This window comes from Oncorhynchus kisutch, unplaced genomic scaffold (genome assembly GCF_002021735.2).
Source record: "Oncorhynchus kisutch isolate 150728-3 unplaced genomic scaffold, Okis_V2 scaffold939, whole genome shotgun sequence".
Classification (NCBI taxonomy): Eukaryota; Metazoa; Chordata; class Actinopteri; order Salmoniformes; family Salmonidae; genus Oncorhynchus; species Oncorhynchus kisutch.
The window spans coordinates 47,079-73,089 of record NW_022262884.1 but is presented as its reverse complement, the minus strand read 5'-3'; the positions used below and the strand labels follow the sequence as shown (position 1 = coordinate 73,089).

At 42.8% G+C, this 26,011-nt stretch overlaps 1 protein-coding gene across 1 annotated transcript; it reads left to right on the top strand.

The window, feature by feature from the left end:
* Window positions 1-5,665: 5,665 nt before the first annotated feature.
* LOC116352874 (CMP-N-acetylneuraminate-beta-galactosamide-alpha-2,3-sialyltransferase 1-like) lies at window positions 5,666-18,955 on the top strand. Its single transcript, XM_031817129.1, has 6 exons — window positions 5,666-6,056; window positions 9,377-9,570; window positions 12,729-12,911; window positions 13,153-13,198; window positions 13,917-14,036; window positions 15,005-18,955. The coding sequence occupies exons 1-6, from the start codon at window positions 5,793-5,795 to the stop codon at window positions 15,176-15,178; spliced, it is 981 nt and encodes a 326-aa protein (XP_031672989.1). The 5' UTR covers window positions 5,666-5,792; the 3' UTR covers window positions 15,179-18,955.
* The last annotated feature ends 7,056 nt before the right edge of the window (window positions 18,956-26,011 follow it).

Genomic DNA, 26,011 nt, shown 5'->3' with positions numbered 1-26,011 from the left:
AACTCACTCTACATGGTGAAATAATTTTATGTCATGGACAAAGGAACCCAAAGGGTGTGATGATATTAATTAACAAAAATGTCGATTTGAATGTGCAAATAGTCAGGAATGAATCGCAAGGAAGGTGGATTCTTTGAATATGAAAGTGGACGAAAAAGAGATTTGGCTCATTAATCTAGATGGTCCAAATCAGGATGATCCACACTTCTTCAAAAACATTTATACCAATTTTTGAACTTACAGGCAACAAATGATCTAATCATTATGGTAGGAGACTATAACACAGTATTAAGTATCTCAATGGACCGTAAAGGTAATCACTCTACAAACTATCATCACCGTGCTCTTAAGGAAATTACAAATATTATGGACACATTAGAAATAGTGGATATTTGGAGACTAAAATATCCCAGACCTAGTCAGATATGCATGGAGGAGACTTAATCAAGCTAGTCGTCTTGAGTACTTTCTTGTCTCTTTCTCTCTTGCATCAAAGGTTAAAAAAGTTTTAATAGGAGACAGAATGCGATCGGATCTTTAAATCAACTCAAATCAAATATATTTATATAGCCCTTCGTACATCAGCTGATATCTCAAAGTGCTGTACAGAAACCCAGCCTAAAACCCCAAACAGCAAGCAATGCAGGTGTAGAAGCACAGTGGCTAGGAAAAACTTCCTAGAAAGGCCAAAGCCTAGGAAGAAACCTAGAGAGGAACCAGGCTATGAGGGGTGGCCAGTCCTCTTCTGGCTGTGCCGGGTGGAGATTATAACAGAATATGTTCAAATGTTCATAAATGACCAGCATGGCCAAATAATAATAATCACAGTAGTTGTCGAGGGTGCAGCAAGTCAGCACCTCAGGAGTAAATGTCAATTGGATTTTCATAGCCGATCATTAAGAGTATCTCTACCACTCCTGCTGTCTCTAGAGAGTTGAAAACAGCAGGTCTGGGACAGGTAGCATGTCCGGTGAACAGGTCAGGATTCCATAGCCTCAGGCAGAACAGTTGAAACTGGAGCAGCAGCATGGCCAGGTGGACTGGGGACAGCAACGAGTCATCATGCCAGGTAGTCCTGAGGCATGGTCCTGGGGCTCAGGTCCTCTGAGAGAGAGAAAGAAAGAGAGAAAGAGAGAATTAGAGAGAGCATACTTAAATTCACACAGGACACCGGATAAGACAAGAGAAGTACTCCAGATATAATAAACTGACCCTAGCCCCCCGACACATAAACTACTGCAACATAAATACTGGAGGCTGAGACAGGAGGTGTCAGGAGACACTGTGGCCCCATCCGATGATACCCCCAGACAGAGCCAAACAGGAAGGATAAACCCCACCCACTTTGCCAAAGCACAGCCCCCACAACACTAGAGGGATATCTTCAACCACCAACTTACCATCTTGAGACAAGGCTGAGTATAGCCCACAAAGATCTTCGCCACGGCACAACCCAAGGGGGGGCACCAACCCCCAGAATTAAAAGGGTTTTACCAGGTACTGTTCATCTTGATCAGACAGAGAGGTCGGTGGCGAGGGAGATAATATACAACAACTACTAGAAATAATAGAACATCATGAAACATACAAGAGCCAGGAATGGTATTTATAGCAGATTTTGAAAAGGCATTTGATAAAGACTGGATTTTATTTATAAATGCCTGGATTTTTCAATTTCGGTAATTCTCTTATAAAATGGGTAGAAATAATATATAGCAACCCCAGGTGTAAAATAAACCTCTCTCTAAAAGCTTCACTCATTCAAAAGTTTTATTTGAACCCTAAATGGTTCTCAAGTAGATTACTAAGAAAAGCTCATCCATTGTTTAAATATTTTCTTTTTGCCTTTGTGCAGATTGCTATGTCTCATTTTTGATTAATTGAAAATTATACTTTTTTCAAAGTAACTATTTTTCAAACAAGCATTGCAGAGCTGGCTACAATTTGAATTTCATCCCCCTGAAAAGAGAACAAATATTACAACAAATATTATGGCTGAACTCAAATGTGCTTGTTGATACAATACCTGTACTTATGGGAAAGATGTTTGAAAAGGGTATTTTGTTCTTAAATTATATTGTAAATTAGAATGGTAGAGTTCTGACCTTCATGGAGTTATCAGAATTATACGGGAAGGTCTGCTCAATCCAAGAGTACAACCAATTGATTACACCATCGCCCCAAAAATGGAGGAGGCGGGTGGCAGGGGGAGGAGGTCGGGAACTGGTCTGTCTACCCAATATAAAGGATCAAAACTAGTGGAGGAATAAAAATAGCATAAATGGGAAAGTATACCAGTTTCATTTGAGGACCGGGATGTTGACAACCGTGCCATACAGATTGCAAAATTGCAAGATTTTTGATGTACCGATTCCATGGTATGAGTTGATGTATAAAACAATACAAGATTTAAGACTTAATGCTTTTCCGCAAAAATTATTATATAGAATTCTTGCCACCAACAAAATGTTGAATATTTGGGGCATAAAATCATCGAAGCTCTGCAGATTTTGTTGTGAGGATACAGAATCAATAGACCATTCATTTTGGTATTGCCCTCAGTGTAACAGGTTTCTTCTTCCTCCTCCGAGGAGGAGTAAGAGAGGTCGGACCAATTGGCAGCGTGGTAAGTGTCCAATTTAATATAGAAAACTGAACACTACAAAAATACAAAATAACACCGTGGATGAACAAACAAAAATCTAAAAAATCCCGTGTGGTAAAGACACAGGAAACAATCACCCACAACTCAAAGGTGAAACCAGGCTACCTAAGTATGGTTCTCAATCGGGGACAACGATTGACAGCTGCCTCTGATTGAGAGCCATACCAGGCCAACCACAGAAATCCCAAATTATAGAAAAAAGAACATAGACAACCCACCCAACTCACGCCCTGACCATACTAAAACAAAGACATAACAAAAGAACTAAGGTCAGAACGTGACACTCAGGTAGCCTGTTTCTGGTCTCAGGTTCAGGAATGGCTTGAAAATGCATAGCATTGATCTAAAATTGACCCTAGAAATTGTACTGTTAGGAGATCTGGAGAGACCGGGTGAGTCAATTTCTAATATACTAATACTCTTAGTAAAAGTATTTATCTTCAACACGCAATCTGTGGATTCTATTCGATTAGATAGATTGAAATTGTACGTTAAACATCACAGCATAGTTGAAAGATATGTGTTGGGTGAAACCCGAAGAGGGTGGCCAGCAGAGATGGAGACAAGTGGGAGTGGAGTTGCTGTGTGAGAGGTCAAAGATAACAGTAAAAAAAAAAATTTTTAAGTATAAATTAAACATGATAAAAAGTACATTTAAATGACACTTAGTGGCAGTGTTTTTACAACTAATGACGGTTTGCCTGAAGCTGATGCTGTGCAGGTGTTTGTACACACAAGAACACACACATACATGTAATAGTGCCAGACATGCACACAAACATGAGGGACAGCTATTGGGGATCTTGGAAGGTTCGGGTTCACGTTTTTTGGCCTGGTGGTAGATCGTTTAACGTGCCCTTGAGCAGGGCATTGACCCTGGATGCTTCTGTGTGTCTCTCTGAATGGGAATCTGTTGGATGACTGGTATGATGTAGTTATTGAGCAGCGTCATTGCAACTATATTGTATGTTTCGAATATTCAATAAAGAAAAATAGATATAGAAAAGAATAGAAAAAAGACAGTGAGTAAGGATAGCAGTAGCACAGCAGTTGATTGAAAGTATGTTTATGATGTGATGCTTATATTGGAGAAATGGTAAGCCAAGTCTTAGCAGAAAAGAGGAGAGGGAGAAGAAGCATTGGGAGACTGCCATCACGCTGAAGAAATGTAGGCAAACCAGTCAGGCTGTGTTTTAACAACAATGTTTGGGCTTATTGTTCCATGACAAGAGACGACACAGCAGCTGCTACACAATAGTTGATTCATGAAGAGGATGTGTCAGGGGGAAGTTCATATTAAAGCATCCTGGTAGAGTCATCATCCGTTTGGTGGGCCACCATAGAGATGGATAGAGATCTCTACCTGGTAGTGGTACTGTAGGTGTCATCATCCATTTGGTGGGCCACCATAGAGATGGATAGAGATCTCTACCTGGTAGTGGTACTGTAGGTGTCATCATCCGTTTGGTGGGCCACCATAGAGATGGATAGAGATCTCTACCTGGTAGTGGTACTGTAGGTGTCATCATCCGTTTGGTGGGCCACCATAGAGAAGGATTGAGATCTCTACCTGGTAGTGGTACTGTAGGTGTCATCATCCGTTTGGTGGGCCACCATAGAGATGGATAGAGATCTCTACCTGATAGTGGTACTGTAGGTGTCATCATCCGTTTTTCCGTTTCTCAGTTTTTCACAATTTCTGACATTTAATCCTAGTGAAAATTCCCTGTCCTCGGTCAGTTAGGATCACCACTTTATTTTAAGAATGTGAAATGTCAGAATAATTGTAGAGAGAATGATTTATTTCAGCTTTTACTTCTTTCATCACATTCCCAGTGGGTCAGAAGTTTACAAACACTCAATTAGTATTTGGTAGCATTGCCTTTAAATGGTTTAACTTGGGTGAAACGTTGCGGGTAACCTTCCACAAGCTTCCCACAATAAGTTGGGTGAATTTTGGCCCATTCCTCCTGACAGAGCTGGTGTAACTGAGTCAGGTTTGTAGGCCTCCTTGCTCACAAACACTTTTTCAGTTCTGCCCACAAATTTTCTATAGAATTGAGGTCAGGGCTTTGTGAAGGCCACTCCAATACCTTGACTTTGTTGTCCTTAAGCCATTTTGCCACAACTTTGGAAGTATGCTTGGGGCCATTGTCCATTTGGAAGACCCATTTGCGACCAAGCTTCCTGACTGATGTCTTGAGATGTTGCTTCAATATATCCACATAATTCTCTTCCTCATGATGCCATTTTTGTGTGTGAAGTGCACCAGTCCCTCCTGCTTCACGGTTGGGATGGTGTTCTTCAGCTTGCAAGCATCCCCCTTTCTCCTCCAAACATAACGATGGTCATTATGGCCAAACAGTTCTATTTTTGTTTCATCCGAACAGAGGACATTTCTACAAAAAGTACGATCTTTGTCCCCATGTGCAGAAGCAAACCGTAGTCTGGCTTTTTTTATGGCCGTTCTGGAGCAGTGTCTTCTTCCTTGCTGAGCGGATTTTCAGGTTGTCAATGTGAGTGGTTAAAGCAGTAGAGGTATACCAGTACAAAGGGATAGGCCAAAAAGTGATATAAGTTTCAGTAAGATTAGATTTGTATAATTTATAGCAAGTCGCAGAAAATTGAGGTTGTGGTGGCAGCTGTAAAGAGGTATTTCGGTCATCAGAAGATTTACAGGGGTGTGTTAAGTGGTGATGTCCCATACCTTTCAGGATGATGCATGAGGTAGGAATAAATACATTTAATGGAGTAGGGTGGTGTTAATTTTATTTTATAATATTATAATAATTTATAATATCTCATTTTGAAATGAGTGTGTGTAGTGTTAGATGGTAGGGTATTTATTTAGTACATTTGTATTTTTCAAGCAAGGTATAAGGGAGTTGTACTCCAGTCTAGTAGGTGGCGGTAATACAACAAATTGGATGCAACCGCCGTTAAACCTGATAGAAGAAGAATCAAACGATTTTTCTTTCCAAGTTCGCAGTCGTCTTGAAAGCTTGGAAGTCGGAGAGTTCCGACTTCCCAGATCCTTGATGTTTTGAACCCAGCATTATTAGGGGTGTTTTCACATATTCATTATTGATCTCTTCACAGGTGGTGAGGATTCTATACCACCTACGAAATGATTAGGAGCTTCAGGATTAGAAAATGCCTTCTAACCACTGTTCTAATATGCATCACTACCATCATTGTGTTTTATTCTGGACAGCGATCCTCCAATTCATTTGTGGACTTTATAAGAAATGCCCTTCGGCCGCTGGACGGAATCATCTCTCCACCGCCGAACAACGACCCATGGTTTCAGAAGCGCTTCATCAGATCAATCAAACCATTTCTGACGAGAGAGAACAAGAAACTATCCGATGATACCAGAACGTGGTGGCGGGTAGGCTAAATATATATTTTTATTAATATATATATATATATATATTAAATATAATGTAACAGGCAGAGTGCTAGCCTCGACCTTATAGTCCGAAATCCAACGCACTATCGACTGTGCCCCAAAAGAATGCTCGAGCGGCAGAGTCGATATCCTTGCTTATCCACCCAGGGTCGTTACACTACTCCCTCCTTTCAAAGAGCGCGTCTTCGTGCTAGCTTGCGACTCAACATCTTCTAAGAACGCGCTCACCGGCCAAGCACACGCACTGTTGTGGATGCAAGGTCCGATCACTTCTGACACCAGGGTAATGAAACAGGCAGGGAGCAGGCCTCAAACCCTCGACCTTCTAGCCCGAAGTCCAGCGCGCTATCGACTGTGCCCCAAAAAGCATGCTCGAGCGGCAGAGTCGATATCCGCGCTTATAAACCCATGGTCGTTACAAAACAAAAAGCTATGACAAACATTGGATAAATAAAAGCATTTCCAGCGTAAGTCCAACACGTTCTCATTCAGTAATAGGCCTATAATTAATTAAAGTTATAGCCTATACACTGACCCTAGCAACAAATAGGGAAAATAACACGATCCCACCAGAATGGCGTGTGGCGGGATTGCTTGTTCAACACTTTTTTATTTTTACCTTTTATTTAACTAGGCAAGTCAGTTAAGAACAAATTCTTTTTTTCAATGACTGCCTAGGAACAGTGGGTTAACTGCCTGTTCAGGGGCAGAACGACAGTTTTGTACCTTGTCAGCTCGGGGGTTTGAACTTGCAACCGGTTACTAGTCCAACGCTCTAACCACTAGGGTACCCTGCCGCCCCGACTATTGCACTAACTTACCCCATATCTAAAGAACAACCCCACTGAGCGCAGACATCATTTAAACCTTTTTCGTTTTGATGAACATTTCGGTTGAGCTGTCAATTAACGTGAAATCAACAAAACATTATACCAAGTCATTGGATTTAGATTAAACGTTGGGTGAAGAAGACGCAATTCCCTCACATTGATTTTATGCAAGTCCAATCAATTTTTCAGTTTGATGCAAGGTCATAGACCTATGATGTGGAAACATTTATTCAACTAGTTTTTGCCCATGAGACTGATCATCTGTCACAGTAGCCTCTAATATAGATTGGCCCAGTGGTCACCAACCTTTTGAGACAAGATCAGAGTCAAAATGCATGCCGAGATCTACCGCTCTGATTTTTATTAACATGATTTAAATGTAAGCCTATGCAACATTAACCAATTAAAAACAGTACTGTGGCAATGAAGTTTGTGCAGTAAACTATAGGCCCAATACATTATCACCGCATACTGGCTTTGCTTGAATTTACCTGCCAATGAATGCATTGTTGTTCGGGACATTTAAAAAAGAGATTATTTCAAAATTTGAGGTGGACGATATGATCACACCGGTAATAGATCTATTGTTGTATTACTTGTGAGGCACAGCTGAGTGAGCATGCATTTTAAATCATTAGCTTTTTATTTTACTGGGCTGATGGTGCCTACATCTGATAGTCCGTCTCAGCGGAGGGAGAGCGCAGCAGACTGAGGGTCCGTCTCAACATCCCTCCGCTCTCCCTTTCTTCCACTGACACTTGACCAAAAAGAGACACCGTGTTACAGCTGATGGAGAAACTTGAGTCGCACCGCATTATTTCTGCCTCATGCACAAATTCATGTTGTTACTCCCATGAACAGAGAAAGTTAAATATTTATAGATATTAAAGACCCAACTTGCTAAAAATACACCGCAAGCCTATAGATGCACTTCATACTCAATCATTACTGCTGCACTGCTTGCTGTAGCGTTGGTTATGAAAGTGTTGAATACAAAGTGTTGACAGTGCTGAGTAAGAACTTAAACATGAACTCACTCATAAAACACCAGCTCTTTGCTGTATTCGTTGAGTGTTAATCTAGTCATGGGTTTGAAATATCACAGTATCAATTTTGCCGTAGCTTTCTTTTATGCCTGCTACGTTACTGCAGACTCGGTCATTTGAGCAATCTGATTCACCAGCATAGTGCACTGAATTTCCTCTCCAGGCCCACCGGGGAGGCAGAGTTTGTACCTTCAGCACATGACATGGTAACAGTTTGCCTACCCGGGGCGCAGGGAAGCTAAATTGGCTGCACCTAACAGCCCGAAACGAATAATAATAATACAAAATAGGAACACAAGGCTTTATCGTTGGGTATTTTACAGAAATGTTTGGAGATCGACAGGTTGGTGACCACTGGATTAGCCCATTAACGTTGGTCAATGAATGTCCCAAACGCTCACTACAACTATACATTGAAATGTCCAAACATGTTCATTATTTTCTAAAGTTACATATCTTGTTAATACTGTTGCATGTTTTTTTTTCTTGTTGCTTTTACGTTTAATTCAGAATGAACTTTTATTGGTTGGGTTTAGGCTATGTGAATGAGTGAGCCCTTCACTACAAGGACATTGTTTTAATGTATTGATAATCTACCAAATAAAACAAGTTGGATGCAGAATTCCTTTCATTTGAACCATTTGTCATTCCAGACAATACTATAGCAACAATGTAAATTGTGCCTATTCCCTGTTAATTGGTTGTGAATCCTGATTGGCTGGTTAATTGAACACTTGTGATCCCTCTGACCTAATTATTGAATGAACTGGTGTGTCATTGTTTAGAGATCCTTGTGGGTGTAAGGTAGCTGTTTAGACAGGCAGCCCACTTTTTATTTTATATATATATATATATATATATATATATATATATATATATATACTTTTTGTGTTGCACTAATTAGTCTTTTGACCAATCAGATTAGCTCAGAAAAAGATATGTTATTGGTCACACTACACAGTGGAACAAAGGTCAGAATTTGGTTGCCTGTGTGACTGCAGCTGGTGAACCACAGTTTTAGCTGTCAGTTTAGCTTGTTTTGCCCTTTTTATAATACAAATAAATATCCACACTTCTGTTTTTAAGCCTCTTTAAGTGATGTAGCAAGGCCAGCTCTTTCACACGCTGCATTACATGGGTTGTCACTGACAACGCTTATATTGTAGTCAACAATAACCTGTTTTTCTGGACAGAGACCATGTACAATCCAAACATAAGTCTCAGAATACTCAGAAATGATGCATCGCAGCAGATTTAACAGCCCAGTTCCCTCTGCAGTCGCTGGGCAGTTGAACATATTCATTATATACAAATCACACAATATACATCATCAGATTTGACTGGTTTGGGCTGACGTTATGATTGTCATCTGAGTTGTGCTCATGTGTTGGCTGGCGCAATCAAAGTACCATCTTATCACCAGGAAATCCAGAATGACAGTAGCACAGCTAAATTCAGCGACGTGGTGGAGAAGTTGTTCCAGGTCATCCCTGATGCTGACCTACACATGGACGCGGGCCGTGAGCGCCATGGAAGCTGTGCTGTGGTGGGGAACTCTGGGAACCTCAAGGGTTCCTACTACGGAGCCCTCATAGACTCCAGTGACGTCGTCATAAGGTAGGGGGGGAGGGGGAGGGGGGGGGGGGGGGGGGGGGGGGGGGGCGCACGGGCGCACGATGTCACAACTTCGGCGGCAGTGGGTTCAGAACAACAAAGACAAAATGTATACAAAAAAATTCCAATTATAGCTCCGTACAGGGCAGACTGGGGGGGGGGGACCGGGCGCACGCAAGCTCCGTACAGGGCAGACTGGGGGGGGGGGACCGGGCGCACGCAAGCTCCGTACAGGGCAGACTGGGGGGGGGGGGCAACCGGGCGCACGCAAGCTCCGTACAGGGCAGACTGGGGGGGGGGGTCAACCGGGCGCACGCAAGCTCCGTACAGGGCAGACTGGGGGGGGGGGTCAACCGGGCGCACGCAAGCTCCGTACAGGGCAGACTGGGGGGGGGGTCAACCGGGCGCACGCAAGCTCCGTACAGGGCAGACTGGGGGGGGGGGGGGGGGCAACCGGGCGCACGATGTCACAACTTCGGCGGCAGTGGGTTCAGAACAACAAAGACAAAATGTATACAAAAAAATTCCAATTATACGACTGCCAAGTGGGAGGGCAAAGAGACAGGTGCTCAGGCGCAGGTAGAACCCTGTCTGTGCACGTCTGCCATCCAGGTCAGTAGGAGGGATCAGCCAATTTAATTGAGAGTTATGTCCCAATTATCCCCACCAGCTCAGTGTTCACTTTCCATCATTGGTTTGAAAATAAATGACTATATACACTGCATTCAGAAAGTATTCAGACCTCTTCCCTTTTTCCACATTTTGTTACGTTACAGCCTTATTTTAAAATTGATTAAATTAAAAATCATCCTCAATCTACACACAATACCCCATAATGACAAAGTGGAAACAGTTTTTTTTTTTTTTTGCAAATTCATATCAAATGTCCATAAGGATTCAGACCCTTTGCTATGAAACTCAGAAATTGAGCTTGGCTGCATCCTGTTTCCATTGATTTTTATTTTATTTAACCAGGTAGGCAAGTTGAGAACAAGTTCTCATTTACAACTGCGACCTGGCCAAGATAAAGCAAAGCAGTGCGGCACAAACAACAACACAGGGTTACACATGGAATACACAAACATACAGTCAATAACACAATAGAAAAAAGTCCCTACAGTGTGTGCAAATGAGGTAAGGCAATAAATAGGCCATAGTGGCAAAATAATTACAATATAGCAATTAAACACTGGAGTGATAGATGTGCAGAAGATGAGTGTGCAAGTAGAGATGCTGGGGTGCAAAGAAGCAAAAAAATAAATGCAGTATGGGGGTGAGGTAGTTGTATGGGCTATTTGCAGATGGGCTATGTGCAGTGATCTGTGAGTTGCTCTGACAGCCGGTGCTTAAAGCTAGTGAGGGAGATATGAGGCTCCAGTGATAAAAAATAAAAAAAATTATGGGTGACCAGTGAAATATACATGCTGGAGCGCGTGCTACGGGTCGGTGCTGCTATGGTGACCAGAACCGTGACCTCCATCATTCTTAAATGGAAGAAGTTTGGAACCACCAAGACTGTTCCTAGAGCTGGCTGCCCGGCCAAACTGAGGAATCGGGGGAGAAGGGTCTTGGTCAGGGAGGTGACCAAGAACCTGATGTTATCTGACAGAGCTCCAGAGTTCCTCTGGGGAGAAGGGAGAACCTTCCAGAAGGACAATGATCTCTATCTCTGCAGAACCCCACCAATCAGACCTTTATGGTAGTGGCCAGACAGAAGCCACTCCTCAGTGAAAGGCACATGACACCCTGCTTTGGAGTTTGCCAAAAGGCACCTAAAGGACTCCGACCATGGGACACAAGATTCTCTGATTTGAATAAACTCTTTGTCCTGAATACCAAACGTCATGCCTGGAGGAAACCTGGCACCATCCCACGGTAAAGCGTGGTGGAAGTATGCTGTGGAGATGTTATTCAGTGGCAGGGACTGGGAGACTAGTCGGGATTGAGGGAAAGATGAACAGAGCAAAGTACAGAGAGATCCTTGATGAAAACCAGCTCCAGAGCGCTTAGGACCTCAGACTAGGGTGACGGTTCACCTTCCAACAGGACAACGACCCTAAGCACACAGCCAAAACAACACAGGAGTGGCTTCGGTACAAGTCATTGAGTGGCACAGCCAGAGCCCGGACTTGAACCCGATCAAACATGTCTGGAGAAACCTGAACATTAGCTGTGCAGCGACACTCCCCAACCAACCTGACAGAGGTTGAAAGGATCTGCAGCGACAAATGGGAGTAACTCCCCAAATACAGGTGTGCTTGTAGTTATACCCATAAAACTGGAGGCTGTAATCTCTGCCAAAGGTGCTTCAACAACGTACTGAGTGTAATTATTATATTTTTTTTAAATATAAATTTGCAACAATTTTAAACCTGCTTTTGCTTTGTCATTATGGGGAATTGTGTGTAGATTTGAGGGGGGTGGGGTGCAACGATTTAATCAATTTTAGAACAAGGCTGTAACGTAACAAAATGTGGGAATAGTCAAGGGGTCTGAATACTTTCTGTAGGCACTGTAAGATGTGGTGGAACTCCCACTAGCTAGCCCATGCCTCCACCAATCCAACACTTTTAGATTTGTGGGAAGTAGTGGAGGTGGTCACACTCCAGTAGAAAAGAACAAACCTTCCATAGCTGCATGTGACAGTAAATAACCGACCTTGGCTTTATGCCTGTACAGACAGCACACTCCAGGTAGCAGCAGGCACCATTCCAGTTTGTTTACTGACTGCCAATCAACTCATAGAAGCTGAAAATAAGAAATCAACTACTTTAAAGAAAGATGGTGCTACCCGTGCTGTTGCTGTGTTTTGAATGGCGCTACCCGTGCTGTTGCTGTGTTTTGAATGGCGCTACCCGTGCCGTCGCTGTGTTTTGAATGGCGCTACCCGTGCCGTCGCTGTGTTTTGAATGGCGCTACCCGTGCCGTCGCTGTGTTTTGAATGGCGCTACCCGTGCCGTCGCTGTGTTGAATGGCGCTACCCGTGCCGTCGCTGTGTTTTGAATGGCGCTACCCGTGCCGTCGCTGTGTGTTGAATGGCGCTACCCGTGCCGTCGCTGTGTTTTGAATGGCGCTACCCGTGCTGTCGCTGTGTTTTGAATGAAGAGCTTTGAAATATTGCAGTCATTGTATGGATTCCTGCTATTTACTGTGCTATCTAGAATGAACAAGGCTCCTACCTCTGGCTATGAGGAGGATGTTGGGAAACGGACCACGTATCGCGTCATGTACCCAGAGAGTGCAATAGATCTGGACAAAGCCACTAGGTTCCTGTTGATCCCTTTCAAGACTCTGGACCTTCAGTGGCTACCAGGCGCCATGACCACTGGGTCTCACATCACTTTGTGAGTAACAACTTATCATGGACTCTTCTGATTTAGTTTAGTGTTAAACAACACCGGTCCTACAGTCCCTGGACAAGAACACCTGATTCAACTCATTGAGGGCTTGATTAGTTGACAAGTTGAATCAGGTGTGTTTGTCCAGGGCTACTGGAGTTGGGGAAACCCTCCTACACCATGCATTTTCCCAAGGTAACATAGCTAGCACCTCCTAGGTGAAATGAAGTCTTCTTTTATTCAACAGGTCATATTTACCACTTAGACAGAAGATAAAGGCCAACAAAGATTTGGTGAGTCACCTTGTTAATTTATTGTGGTTATTATTCATCTATCTAATGCTTGATCTTTTATATTGTCTCTTAGACAGTAGGTCTGCTTGTAGTTGAGGATGTGTGTAATGGGCAGAGCCATGTTTAGATACATTTTAAAACAAACTAACAAAGGAAAGGAGGCGGTGATGTCAAATGTATTTATTTATTTTGTAATTTAGCAGACACACTTTTCCAGAGCAACTTAGTGAGTGCATACATTTTCACTATGGGAATTGAACCCACAACCCCAGTGTTGCAAGCGCCATGCTCTACCAACTGAGCTACATTGGCATTATTATTTGCCTAGGGGTGAATGTGTCATTGAGTCAGAATGGGAATGGGAGTGTACTAACTGCATCATGGCATCCCATCTCTGACAACATTTTGATTTATATTTTTGATTTATCTAACTCGGCAAGTCAGTTAAGAACAAATTCTTATTTTCAATAACGGCCTGGGAACAGTGGGTTAACTGCCTGTTCAGGGGCAGAACGACAGATTTGTACCTTGTCGGCTCTGGGATTCAAACTTGCAACCTTTTGGTTACTAGTCCAACGCTCTAACCACTAGGCTACCCTGCCGCCCCAGGAATATCTAACAAAGTGACTTCTCAAATTTGATGCATCACAATAGAAATTCCTATTTTTCTATTTAAATCGGGTTGATAGACATGTAATGTGCAGTATATTCCATGCAGGTATTGGTTCTGAATCCTGTGTTTATGAAATATGTTCATGAAACCTGGCTTGACTATCTGGGCAAATACCCCTCTACTGGATTCATGGCTTTGATATTATCCCTACACATCTGTGACAAGGTAAGACCTATAGAGATCTACAGACACAACAACACCTCATGGCACAACGCGGAAGAGACTCATGCAAACGCACAGTAGTGGATTTTATATTGTACATTTGTAATATTAGTGTTTTGTGTTGCATTATATTGAATTTATGATGTAGGCTTTTGCGACATGATTGTTTGGACCCCAGGAAGAGTAGCTCATGCCCTGACAGGAACTAATGTGGATCCTATTAAATACTAAATATCAACATGTTCTGCTAGGAATGTGGATAGGCATGTACTTCCTCAGAATGACACACTGTATACTAGGGAAAGGGGAATACCCAGTCAGTTGTCCAACTGAAATGTGTCTTTCGCTTTTATCCCAACCCCTCTAAATCAGAGAGATAGAGGTGTGGGGGGGGGCTGCCTTAATCGTCATCCATGTTTTCAGCGCCCGGGGAACAGTGGGTTAACTGCCTTGTTCAGGGGCAGAATGACAGATTTTTACCTTGTCAGCTCAGGGATTTGATCCAGCAACCTTCGGTTACTGGCCCAATGCTTCCGGTTACTGGCCCAATGCTTCCGGTTACTGGCCCAATGCTTCCGGTTACTGGCCCAATGCGTCCGGTTACTGGCCCAATGCGTCCGGTTACTGGCCCAATGCTTCCGGTTACTGGCCCAATGCTCCCGGCTACTGGCCCAATGCTCCCGGTTACTGGCCCAATGCTCCCGGTTACTGGCCTAATGCACTGGGCTACCTGCCGCCCCACTACACACATTACACACTGTATTGTGATGCACACTGTGTACTACACATGATTGCAGTGCAGGAAACCAACCCTGACACCTAATGGATTGGCATAGTTTTGACAATCTGTGGTATCGTCACATATTACTGGCCCAAATCATGTAGGCTGCATACACAATATATCCCATTGCCATAAATAAAACCTTTTGGTTAACATTATGAAACTCTCTAAACATGTATTTCCATTGCAGGTGAATGTGTATGGATTTGGGAAAGACAAAGATGGGAACTGGCACCACTACTGGGAAACCTTAGTCGATAAAAATCTCCAAACTGGACTACACAATGGAAACTACGAGTACAACGTCACCATGAGGCTCTCGGAAATACACAAACTACGGCTATTTAAGGGACTTAGTTTATAATTCATAAAGGTCATTTCCCTTACAGCCGTATATACACTATAAAGAGCTTTTTATTAAAGCGGATTAATCAAATAGGTGTTAGCCTATTGTCTACATTGCACAGCGTTTACATACTCAAATACCTTCTCCTTTTATCTGCACTACCGTTTTTGGTTTTGGACTTGAACAATTTGGGGCCAAACTTATGAACTTTGGCTTAGACCATGGTTTAACCATTGGTCTAACCATTGGTCTAAAAAGGCTAGCTGCTAGCTTTTCTCATAGGCCAACCTGGTGAAATTAGCCACGATGCTGAGGACGGCCAGCAGATAATTGTATCCAGTAACAAATTCCGTCTCGGCCAGTTTAAAATTGACATGACCCAATGCTTTTTGTTTCACTAATGCATCCTTAACAGAAGTCCACCGGCACGTTCTGATACTAATAATTAACTGCATCACATGCATCACATGCAAAAATCTGTCTGGACGATTATCTCAGTGTAAGATGCCTAGTTCCTGACAATATTCACCACCTGTGATGTAAGTATGAATCTCCCATGTTATCATTTTTCTGTTTCAACATGTGAATTTACATTCATTGTGGTATTGTTAAGGAAACTACAGCCATCACCTTAAAAATGAAGCCTAAGAATGAATTCCATAAAGCACTAGGCCTACGACTTCAGCCTTCACCTACACTGCTACTAGGGCCTAATAATATCTCAGCATATGAGGCTGCATGGATGTGTACACTAGCCTACATGTACGTTAGGGCTACAATGTTTTTATAATCCTACCTTGTTTAACAGTGTAAATTGACTGGTCTGGCTAGGTTCACCAAGTGTCCAGTAAAGTGAAGCTACACCAGAAATCCGCTGAGGTGAAGCCTAGCCTCATGGCTTCACTACTTATGAAACCCATTCAGTAAGCGACTGACTGACTGCTCTCCTATTCTCTAACACATGCTATTGACTGACTGGCTTAGCCTATATAGACGTTCAGATCGACAATAGAGCCATCTTCATTGTCGTGGATGTGATATTTGCTGGGCTAGCTTATATCAACACGATAGCCTATTGTCGGTTTAAATAGCTATTTAAAGCAAAATTATGTCCAAAATGGTGTTGATATAGGCAAGCCTAGCCTACTATAGGTTGAATGTTACACGTATTCACATCAGATAGTGTCCTCCTAGCTATAACCTATTGCATATGGGACTTTAGTTTAGCCTACATTTGAAATGTTTATTAGGCCTACACTAATTCTAGTTCTATTGTGACTCGAAGAGGAGGACATGCATAGTAAAGGAGCTTGGAGTCACTCTGACTGAAAGGCTATAGGATAGGCCAAAAAAATCTTACAAATATTAGTCACTACAAGGAATATAGGTGAAATGACATAATGTGTACACTTAATTGTATAAGGTTTTTATATGCATTTTGATCATTGGCTACTTCGTCACATTTGCTCTATTTCCCTCGAGGACCAGCAGTGGAGGGTTTGCTCCTTAAAAATAATATTGCCCCAAATGGGATTCAAACTCACAGCCACTATTTATTTATTTTTTTACCTTTTTTTTAACTAGTCAAGTCAGTTAATTAAGAACCAATTCTTATTTTCAATGACGGTCTAGGAACAGTGGGTTAACTGCCTTGTTCAGGGGCATATTTAAAATGTTTGCAAGGAGAGTATACAGGCAGTTTACATGGGCAATAACCAATCACTACTTTCAAAGGACGACATTACTCGTCCATCTAGTTATCAGTTATCCATCTAGTTATTCACCCACACATGTCAAAATCGAACCGCAGTGCTGATGTTTCTTTACTCTGAGGTCCAACCATGCTAATGCAGTGGAGTTGCCAATTCATGTTCAATTGAGCTACGCAGGGGGCGTGGTAAGCGAGGGTCTAGATAGACTTTAATAGGAGTATGGTGGCGGGCGGCAAGTGGTGCGATTTGTGGTGTCCGCTCCTGTGAGCGGCGCCGCTGGCTTAGAGTTTGAGCTGCCACAAAATGAAATGAGTTGAAGTCTTGAGAGGCCGAAGCGCATGGTTGACCTATCAGCAGAGTAGATCTTGTCCCACTAAGTTTTTTTTTAATGACAACATTCCAGCTGGTAGACACTTTATTTTCTTATTTTTTTTTCTTCTGCGGTTCAATTGTCGTCTACAGTGTGTAAGTGCCTTTTATCGCGGAGTGATCCTTCATGTCGAAGCCACTCGGCGGAGGACTGGTGAACTCTGATTTGCGGAGTGCGGGCACAGGTCACGTCAACATGGATATCTAATAGGTACGCATTCTCAGGAATTTCAATTATGACGGGTATTTTCACATGTTTTTATGTGAAATGTTTATTAGGCTAGACTTCTGATATGTTGAAATATATTAAGCATTGTCCATTTATAACTATGGGGAAATATTGTTTGTGAAGGGAAGTATTCATTTTAAAGATGCACTCTCAAACGTTTGTATAATTTCAGACAGTTTTGAAAGTGGTGCTCATGAGCCAAAAGTGGTCAATTTTTTGTTGTTGTTGTGTGCACTAAGTTATTATTTTATTTTTTACCAAATGTATGATATCATACAATCAAATCCCTGCAAAATGTTATGAGTTTGTTGTGCTTAAGATCCAGGACTGCATCTTTAATTTATGAAATTGTGATTTGAGGTGCATTTTGGATTATTCCGATGTTGGTGGCTGTGTATTTAATATCAATTGTAATCTCCATAATTTTCTAAATGTGTTAAATTAAATCTCTGGTAGACATAAAATGCATTACATCCAATGTTAGTCTGCTACAGTACAGTGCCAGTTACATATGGGTGCATGCGTGTGCACACCCATACCTGAGTCAGTTACATATGGGTGCATGCGTGTGCACACCCATACCTGAGTCAGTTACATATGGGTGCATGCGTGTGCACACCCATACCTGAGTCAGTTACATATGGGTGCATGCGTGTGCACACCCATACCTGAGTCAGTTACATATGGGTGCATGTGTGTGCACACCCATACCTGAGTCAGTTACATATGGGTGCATGTGTGTGCACACCCATACCTGAGTCAGTTACATATGGGTGCATGCGTGTGCACACCCATACCTGAGTCAGTTACATATGGGTGCATGCGTGTGCACACCCATACCTGAGTCAGTTACATATGGGTGCATGCGTGTGCACACCCATACCTGAGTCAGTTACATATGGGTGCATGCGTGTGCACACCCATACCTGAGTCAGTTACATATGGGTGCATGCGTGTGCACACCCATACCTGAGTCAGTTACATATGGGTGCATGCGTGTGCACACCCATACCTGAGTCAGTTACATATGGGTGCATGCGTGTGCACACCCATACCTGAGTCAGTTACATATGGGTGCATGCGTGTGCACACCCATACCTGAGTCAGTTACATATGGGTGCATGCGTGTGCACACCCATACCTGAGTCAGTTACATATGGGTGCATGCGTGTGCACACCCATACCTGAGTCAGTTACATATGGGTGCATGCGTGTGCACACCCATACCTGAGTCAGTTACATATGGGTGCATGCGTGTGCACACCCATACCTGAGTCAGTTACATATGGGTGCATGCGTGTGCACACCCATACCTGAGTCAGTTACATATGGGTGCATGCGTGTGCACACCCATACCTGAGTCTCCCCTTTAATAATCTTCATTCTGCAACTTGACTCAGTCAGTGTTTACTGTGTTTGTTTGATTATTTATGGATACAAAATAAACTGAAAATAAACTTAATCAACTTTGTTGATGGACCTTTGGCAGAGATTACAGCCTCAAGTCTTTTTGGGTATGACGCTACAAGCTTGGCGCACCTATATTTGGGGAGTTTCTTCTCTCAAGCTCTGTCAGGTTGGATGGGGAGTGTCGCTGCACAGCTATTTTCAGGTCTTTCCAGAGATGTTAGATCGGGTTCAAATCCGGTCTCTGGCTGGGCCACTCAAGGACATTCAGAGACTTGTCCCGAAGCCACACCTGTGTTGTCTTGGCTGTGTGCTAATGAAATAAATACAAATGAAAAACTTTGGGTTGTTGTCCTGTTGGGAGGGGAACCTTTACCCCAGTCTGAGGTCCTGGGTGCTCTGGAGCAGGATTTCATCAAGCAACTCTGTACTTTGCTCCATTTGTCTTTCCCTCTCCTGACTAGTCTCTCAGTCCCTGCCGCTGAGAAACATCCTCATAGCATGTTGCTTTCACCACCATACTTCATTGTAGGGATGGTACCATGATTCCTCCAGACATAATGCTTGGTATTCAGGCTAAAGGGTTTAATCATCTTGGTTTCATCAGATAATCTTGTTTCTCATGGTCAGAGTCCTTTAGGTGTCTTTTGGCAAACTCCAAGCGGGCTGCTGTGCATTTTTACTGAGGAGTGGCTTCCGTCTGTCAACTCTGCCCTAAAGGTCTGATTGGTGGAGTGATACAGAGATGGTTGTACTTCTGGAAGGTTCACGCATCTTCAGAGGAACTCTGGAGCTCTGTCAGCGACCATTGGGGTCTTGTTCACCTCCCTGACCAAGGCCCTTCTCCCCCAATTCCTCAGTTTGGTCGTGCAGCCAGCTCTAGAAGTCTTGGTTCCAAACTTCTTCCATTTAAGAATGATGGAGGCCACTGTGTTCTTGGGGACCTTCAATTCTGCCGAAAAAAATGTTGGCACCCTTCCCCAGATCTGTGCCATGGCACAATCCTGTCTCGGAGCTCTACAGAGAATTCCTTTGACCTCATGGCTTGATTTTTCAACTTCTTCTTTTTTCCCCCTGACATGCACTGTCAACTGAGACCTTTTTATATAGATCGGTGTGTGCCTTTCCAAATCATGTTGAATCAATTGAATTTACCACAGTTGGACTCCCAAGTTATTGATCATCCTTGATGTTTCTATGGAAACAGGATGCACCTGAGCTAAATTGAGTCTCATAGCAAAGGGTGTGAATACTTGTATTTCTGTTTTTATTTTTACGTTTGCAAAAAATTCTAAACCTGTTTTCACTTTGGTTTATTTCATCCATTTTAGAATAGGAGTGCAACAACATATGGAAAAAGCCAAGGGGTCTGAATGCACTGCATATATTAGTTAATTTATTTAGAGGAGACAAGACTAAGATGCATACACAACATACACCCCGACACAATGTATGTTGTAGGAACATGCACAATTTATGGGAGACAATTTCATTCAGAAGTTCATAATCTGCAATTATTGCACATCAATAGGAGAATCCATCTGCTTCCCCGTGCAGGAATGGACCTCAAACTAGGTCCTAGTCAGAGCCCTTGCCCAAAGATGGAATCTGCCTATTTGTGAAAGAGACAATTCCATTCCTGCTTCCAATGTGTAAGAAGAACTCTTTTGCCAGGTGTAAGGACCAGCTAGTGAGAGGAGGCTGGACTCTGCCCAACATTCTACATTTACTCAGTCAGTGTTTGACAGAACATGTTAATAAAGAATTTGTTGTGTATAAGTGAAGTGTGTCTGTCTACAGGGGATGTTGTTAGAAGACTCCGGTGTAGGGTAGACCTGCTTGCGAGTTTGCTTCAAAAGTGTCTGCTAAATGACATGTAAATTCACCTGAATGTTCCTGCAGGTAGAACCCTATCATAGGACAATTTAAACTTCTTGGGCATTGATACCCTAGTTACACTGGGCCACTTTTCCTCCTGAGTTTGTTTGATTCAAAATATATATATCATATTTGGGTTTTAATGTGAAGCTAATGCATTGAATATATGGTTTACTGGATGTGCAGTGTTTTGAACTTTCTATAACATTTTTGGTAACGAATACATTTCTGTGCCAATGTAACAGTATAACTTTAGTCCGTCCCCTCGCCCATACCCGGGCTCGAACCAGGGACACTCTACACACATCAACAACTGACACCCACGAAGCATCGTTACCCATCTCTCCACAAAAGCCGAGGCCCTTGCAGAGCAAAGGGGAACCACTACTTCAAGGTCTCAGCAAGTGACGTCACCGATTTGAAGCGCTATTGGCGCGTACCACCGCTAACTAGCTAGCCATTTCACATCCATTACACCAACAGGTAACATACTAGGAGCTACTTTAGAGTTACTATGTACGATGTGCATACCGTCTATTTATGTTCGAACGGAGACTGGTATCTGAAGAAATGTCATCTAAGGCAAGGAGAAAAACATGTTAATAGCTACTGAAGAAAAACCACTGCAGCAGCTAGAGTTTAGTCTTCTCTCATCCCTGTTTTCTGTGTCATTTTGTCAAGGCATATGATTAATGCGTTAGACTACACATAGAAAAAAGGGTTATTTGGCTTTCCCCGTAGGAGAACCCTTTTTGGCTATCCGTACATAAAAAAATTAAATGTTGCTGTTTAGTTTATATGGAATTTGAAATTATTTTTACTTTTGATACTTAAGTATATTTAAAAAGGAATACTTCTAGACTTTTACTCGTAGTATTTTGCTGGATCAATTTTACTTGAGTCATTTTCTATTAAGGTATCTTTACTTTGAGAGTGAGAGACTCTCCCCTATTTGACATTGATAACACCATCACTGTGAAACTATCCCCTGCAGTAATAATGATAAACTCAGCCCTGTTGGTCATTACCCCGGTCAATCACCAACTAGCTGTTCATTGCCTAACGTTTGTTAACCCCTAAAAAGGACAACTGGGTATTTTCTAGAAACTAAAGCTTAGGGAAGCACTTTGCTAAATATAACACGTTTACATGCATTTCCTGTTGTTTCAACTTGTCATTTTTAGCTGCTCTGCAGTGATACACATTATTGTACAAATCAAACACAGATTCAACCACAAAGACCAGGGAGGTTTTCCAATGCCTTGCAAAGAAAGGCACCTAAACATGTAAAAACGGCTGACTTTCAATATCCCTTTGAGCATGGTGAAGTTATTAATTACACTGTGGATGGTGAATCAATGCACCCAGTCTTTACAAAGATACAGGACTCGTTTGCTGCAGAGGAAGGAAATTGCTCAGGAATTTCCCTGGGAGGCCAATGGTGACTTTAAAACAGTTGCAGAGTTTAATGGCTGTGATAGGAGAAAACTGAGGATTGATCAACAACATTGTGGTTACTCCACAATACTAACCTAAATGACAGGGTGAAAAGAAGGAAGTCTGTACAGAATACAAATATTCCAAAACACGCTGTTTGCAATAAGGCACTAAAGTAAATCTGCCAAAACTTTGTCCTGAATACAAAGTGTTATGTATTTGGTCTGTACCTGCTTTAAGGTAGTTTTAACAGTGGCCAAGTAGGATACTGTGGCTATTTGATCAGAATGTACCATCAAAAACAATGGAGAAAATGCATCCCATAACATTTTAACATGGAAAAAGTTATCTCGTTCAGCCGACTGTAGCAAGCAATGTGTGGTGCTCAATGTAGGCCTACATTCCATCAAACTTTTGGGGGAAAAAACATGCAGGGTGTCACGACCTCCGCTGAAGTTGGCTCCCCTGCCTGTTCGGGCGGTGCTCAGCAGTCCTCTTCACCGGCCTACTAGCTGCCACTGAAGTTGGCTCCCCTGCCTGTTTGGGCGGTGCTCAGCGGTCCTCGTCACCGGTCTACTAGCTGCCACTGAAGTTGGCTCCCCTGCCTGTTGGGGCAGTGCTCAGCGGTCCTCGTCACTGGCCTACTAGCTGCCACTGAAGTTGGCTCCCCTGCCTGTTGGGGCGGTGCTCAGCGGTCCTCGTCACCGGCCTACTAGCTGCCACTGAAGTTGGATCCCCTGCCTGTTCGGGCGATGCTCAGCGGTCCTCGTCACCGGCCTACTAGCTGCCACTGAAGTTGGCTCCCCTGCCTGTTGGGGCGGTGCTCAGCTGTCCTCGTCACCGGCCTACTAGCCGCCACCGATTCCTTTTCCCTTTTTCTGTTGGTTTTGTCTCATTAGTTGCACCTGTGTCTAATTGTGTTTTTCTGATGTCCTTCCTTATTTAAGGCTAGTGAACCCGCCCCTGTTTTGCACGGGATTGATTTTGTGTTACGTGTTGTTCTCGTTGGGTGTGTTCGTGCTCCCTGAGCACCCTGTGTTTTGGGTTGGTCAGTATTTTTCGCCCCCTGTGTTTTGGCCATTGGATTTTGGTGCCATATTAAAGTGCACGTTTCCCTGTGAAACTCTCTGCTCTCTGCGCCTGATTCTTACCTCACACACTCATTCCCTCATGACACGGGGCTTGACATTAACCTGTTTATCCACTTGTCCTTCGGATAGGGAAGTGACTGAAAATATTGTGGCGTACGATACCGGAAACCACTTTACAAAATAAGGTGCATTATTATTCCCACAATATTATTACAGAGAATCAGATACATTATGCTACCCTCTGCCTATATGATGCTACCCTCTGCCTATATGATGCTACCCTCTGCCTATATGATGCTACCCTCTGCCTATATGATGCTACCCTCTGCCTATATGATGCTACCCTCTGCCTATATGATGCTACCCTCTGCCTATATGATGCTACCCTCTGCCTATATGATGCTACCCTCTGCCTATATGATGCTACCCTCTGCCTATATGATGCTACCCTCTGCCTATATGATGCTACCCTCTGCCTATATGATGCTACCCTCTGCCTATTGGCTACTCATCTTATTCAAGCCTGTCTCAAAATACAACACTGCCCCTTTAAGACAATAAAAAGCCATTTTACCTGAATAGCTTTTCAAAGATGTCTCGAAAAGCACGTTTTATGCTCTTGTAGGAAACATTCACTCCCCCATTTGCTGACTACAAATGATCTATAACTGGGCTAATAACTCATTAACTAGCAAAGGATAGAAACTAAATGTGCACACGTGGATACATGCAGTTCTCCCTTTGATCTCAAAACAAGCACATTTACTCAAGACCGATCATGCTGGAAATACAGTCCAATTCAAAGTAAATGGCACAGATCCATATATGGAAATGGTCTATTTGCATATAGGCCTACTGCAGCTCTTTTGGGTATGCTGCACTGGTCTGTGTAGTCTGTCTAGTGTACTGGCTGAGTCATGCACAATAGAATCCTAGTCTGAAGCGCTCTGCCTACAACATGTCTTGCAAAGCTCTTCTTGTTTAGGTATGTTGCGTTGAAAAGTGGCTAATGCTGCTGTTGATTCGATCACAATTGCCAAAGTAAAGGGAAACGTTGATCGTGTTAACTAACGGAAAACTCTCGAAAGTGAATGAAGTTCAATCTCGTGCTTCTTTCCGTGGGCTGATATTTCTTCTGCGAGGCAGTCTCAGGCTACTGCTCAGGCACGCAGTTTAGAGGGAATATTGCTGAGTACCACTCTAAACATTTTCAAGCATGGTGGTTGCTGCAACATGTTATAGGTATGCTTGTCATTGGCAAGGACTAGGGAGTTTTTTTTTAGGATAAAAAAAGTAACGGAATGGAGCTAAGCACAGGCAAAATCCTAGAGGAAAACCTGGTTCAGTCTGCTTTCCACCAGACACTTGGAGACAAATTCAACTTTCAGCAGGACAATAACCTGAAACGCAAGGCCAAATATCCACTGGAGTTGTTTGCCAAGATGACATTGAACGTTCCTGAGTGGATGATTTACATTTTTGGCATGAATATCTATGACAAGACTTGAAAATGGCTGTCTAGCAATGATCAACAACCAACTTGACAGAGTTTGAAGAATAATGGGCAAATATTGAACAATCCTGGTGTGACAAGCTTTTAGAGTCTAACCCAGAAAGACAGTTGTAATCATTGCCAAAGGTGATTCTATTGACTCGGGGTGTTGAAGCTAAACAACATAGTGTTTTATTTAAGAACACATTTGTATTTTTCTTCCACTTTGAAATTACAGTATTTTGTTTAAATCGTTGACCAAAAAAAGACAATTAAGTCCATTCGAGACCGTATGCACATTCGTGAGGCTAGCATCTCCATTGAACACAGGTGGTGGATGTCAACACCCCTCATCGAATATTTTAAAAAGTGTTCAAATAACAATATGTATCCACCAATCCAAAGATCCATCCAATATGTATCCACCAATCCAAAGATCCATCCAATATGTATCCACCAATCCCAAGAGGGGAATAGGCGTGAGCTTGACAGCCCGCCGTTCCGCTCTGTGGACAATGAATCCCATTGTTAGGGCGACAACACAAGTATCTTGTCATTATATCCAGTATCTCCACACACACACACACACAGTGGAACACACGCGGATGAACGTTGGGGGAAGGGATTTTTCACATGGGCGTAGGATCTCGACTGTAGTTTGAGTTGATTGATTCTAGCAGAAAAGTTATGGAGAATTTATACCATCAAAACATTTCTCACCTAAAGTACATAATACGTGGAGCTTTACCCGCTTTACCGCTTTACCAGCTTTACCGCTTTACCGCTTTACCAGAGACTGAAGAGGAAGTGAGACACCTCACTCGCTGTTTATTTTCTGGTTCAAGGAAAGTCGAATAACTAACTAGTTCAGACCCAGCTGCTATTGCATTGGTGTCTATGGAAGACTACACCATTTAAAGTAGACTTGACCTGCCCATTATTTTCAATGGGAAATGGCCTGAGTGAACTATCTTCATTTATCCACCATATGCTTTACTTATGTGATGTGATGTTGTCTCAGTGCTCTGCTGGTCAGGACTTTTGCCTAGTTCGAAGGCTCTCTGTCTTAGAAGCCAGCTTCAATGTATTGGCTATTCAGTTTGCTATTTTTGTCAGTTTCTTCTATACAATTGTGTGTATGTTTCACGGTGACGGGCATTGAAGGAGTGTCTCATACAAAACGCTGATAAAGTTGAGGCAACACAACAATAGATACAACACATTTGACATATTTGA

What these genes read in the sequence shown, in the direction of transcription:
- LOC116352874 (XM_031817129.1), top strand. Translation starts at nt 5,793, where the DNA reads ATGATTAGGAGCTTCAGGATTAGAAAATGCCTTCTAACCACTGTTCTA. An exon ending in TAAAGGCCAACAAAGATTTG is followed by an intron (nt 13,199 to 13,916) that starts GTGAGTCACCTT and finishes TATTCCATGCAG; the next exon opens with GTATTGGTTCTGAATCCTGT. An exon ending in CCCTACACATCTGTGACAAG is followed by an intron (nt 14,037 to 15,004) that starts GTAAGACCTATA and finishes TTTCCATTGCAG; the next exon opens with GTGAATGTGTATGGATTTGG.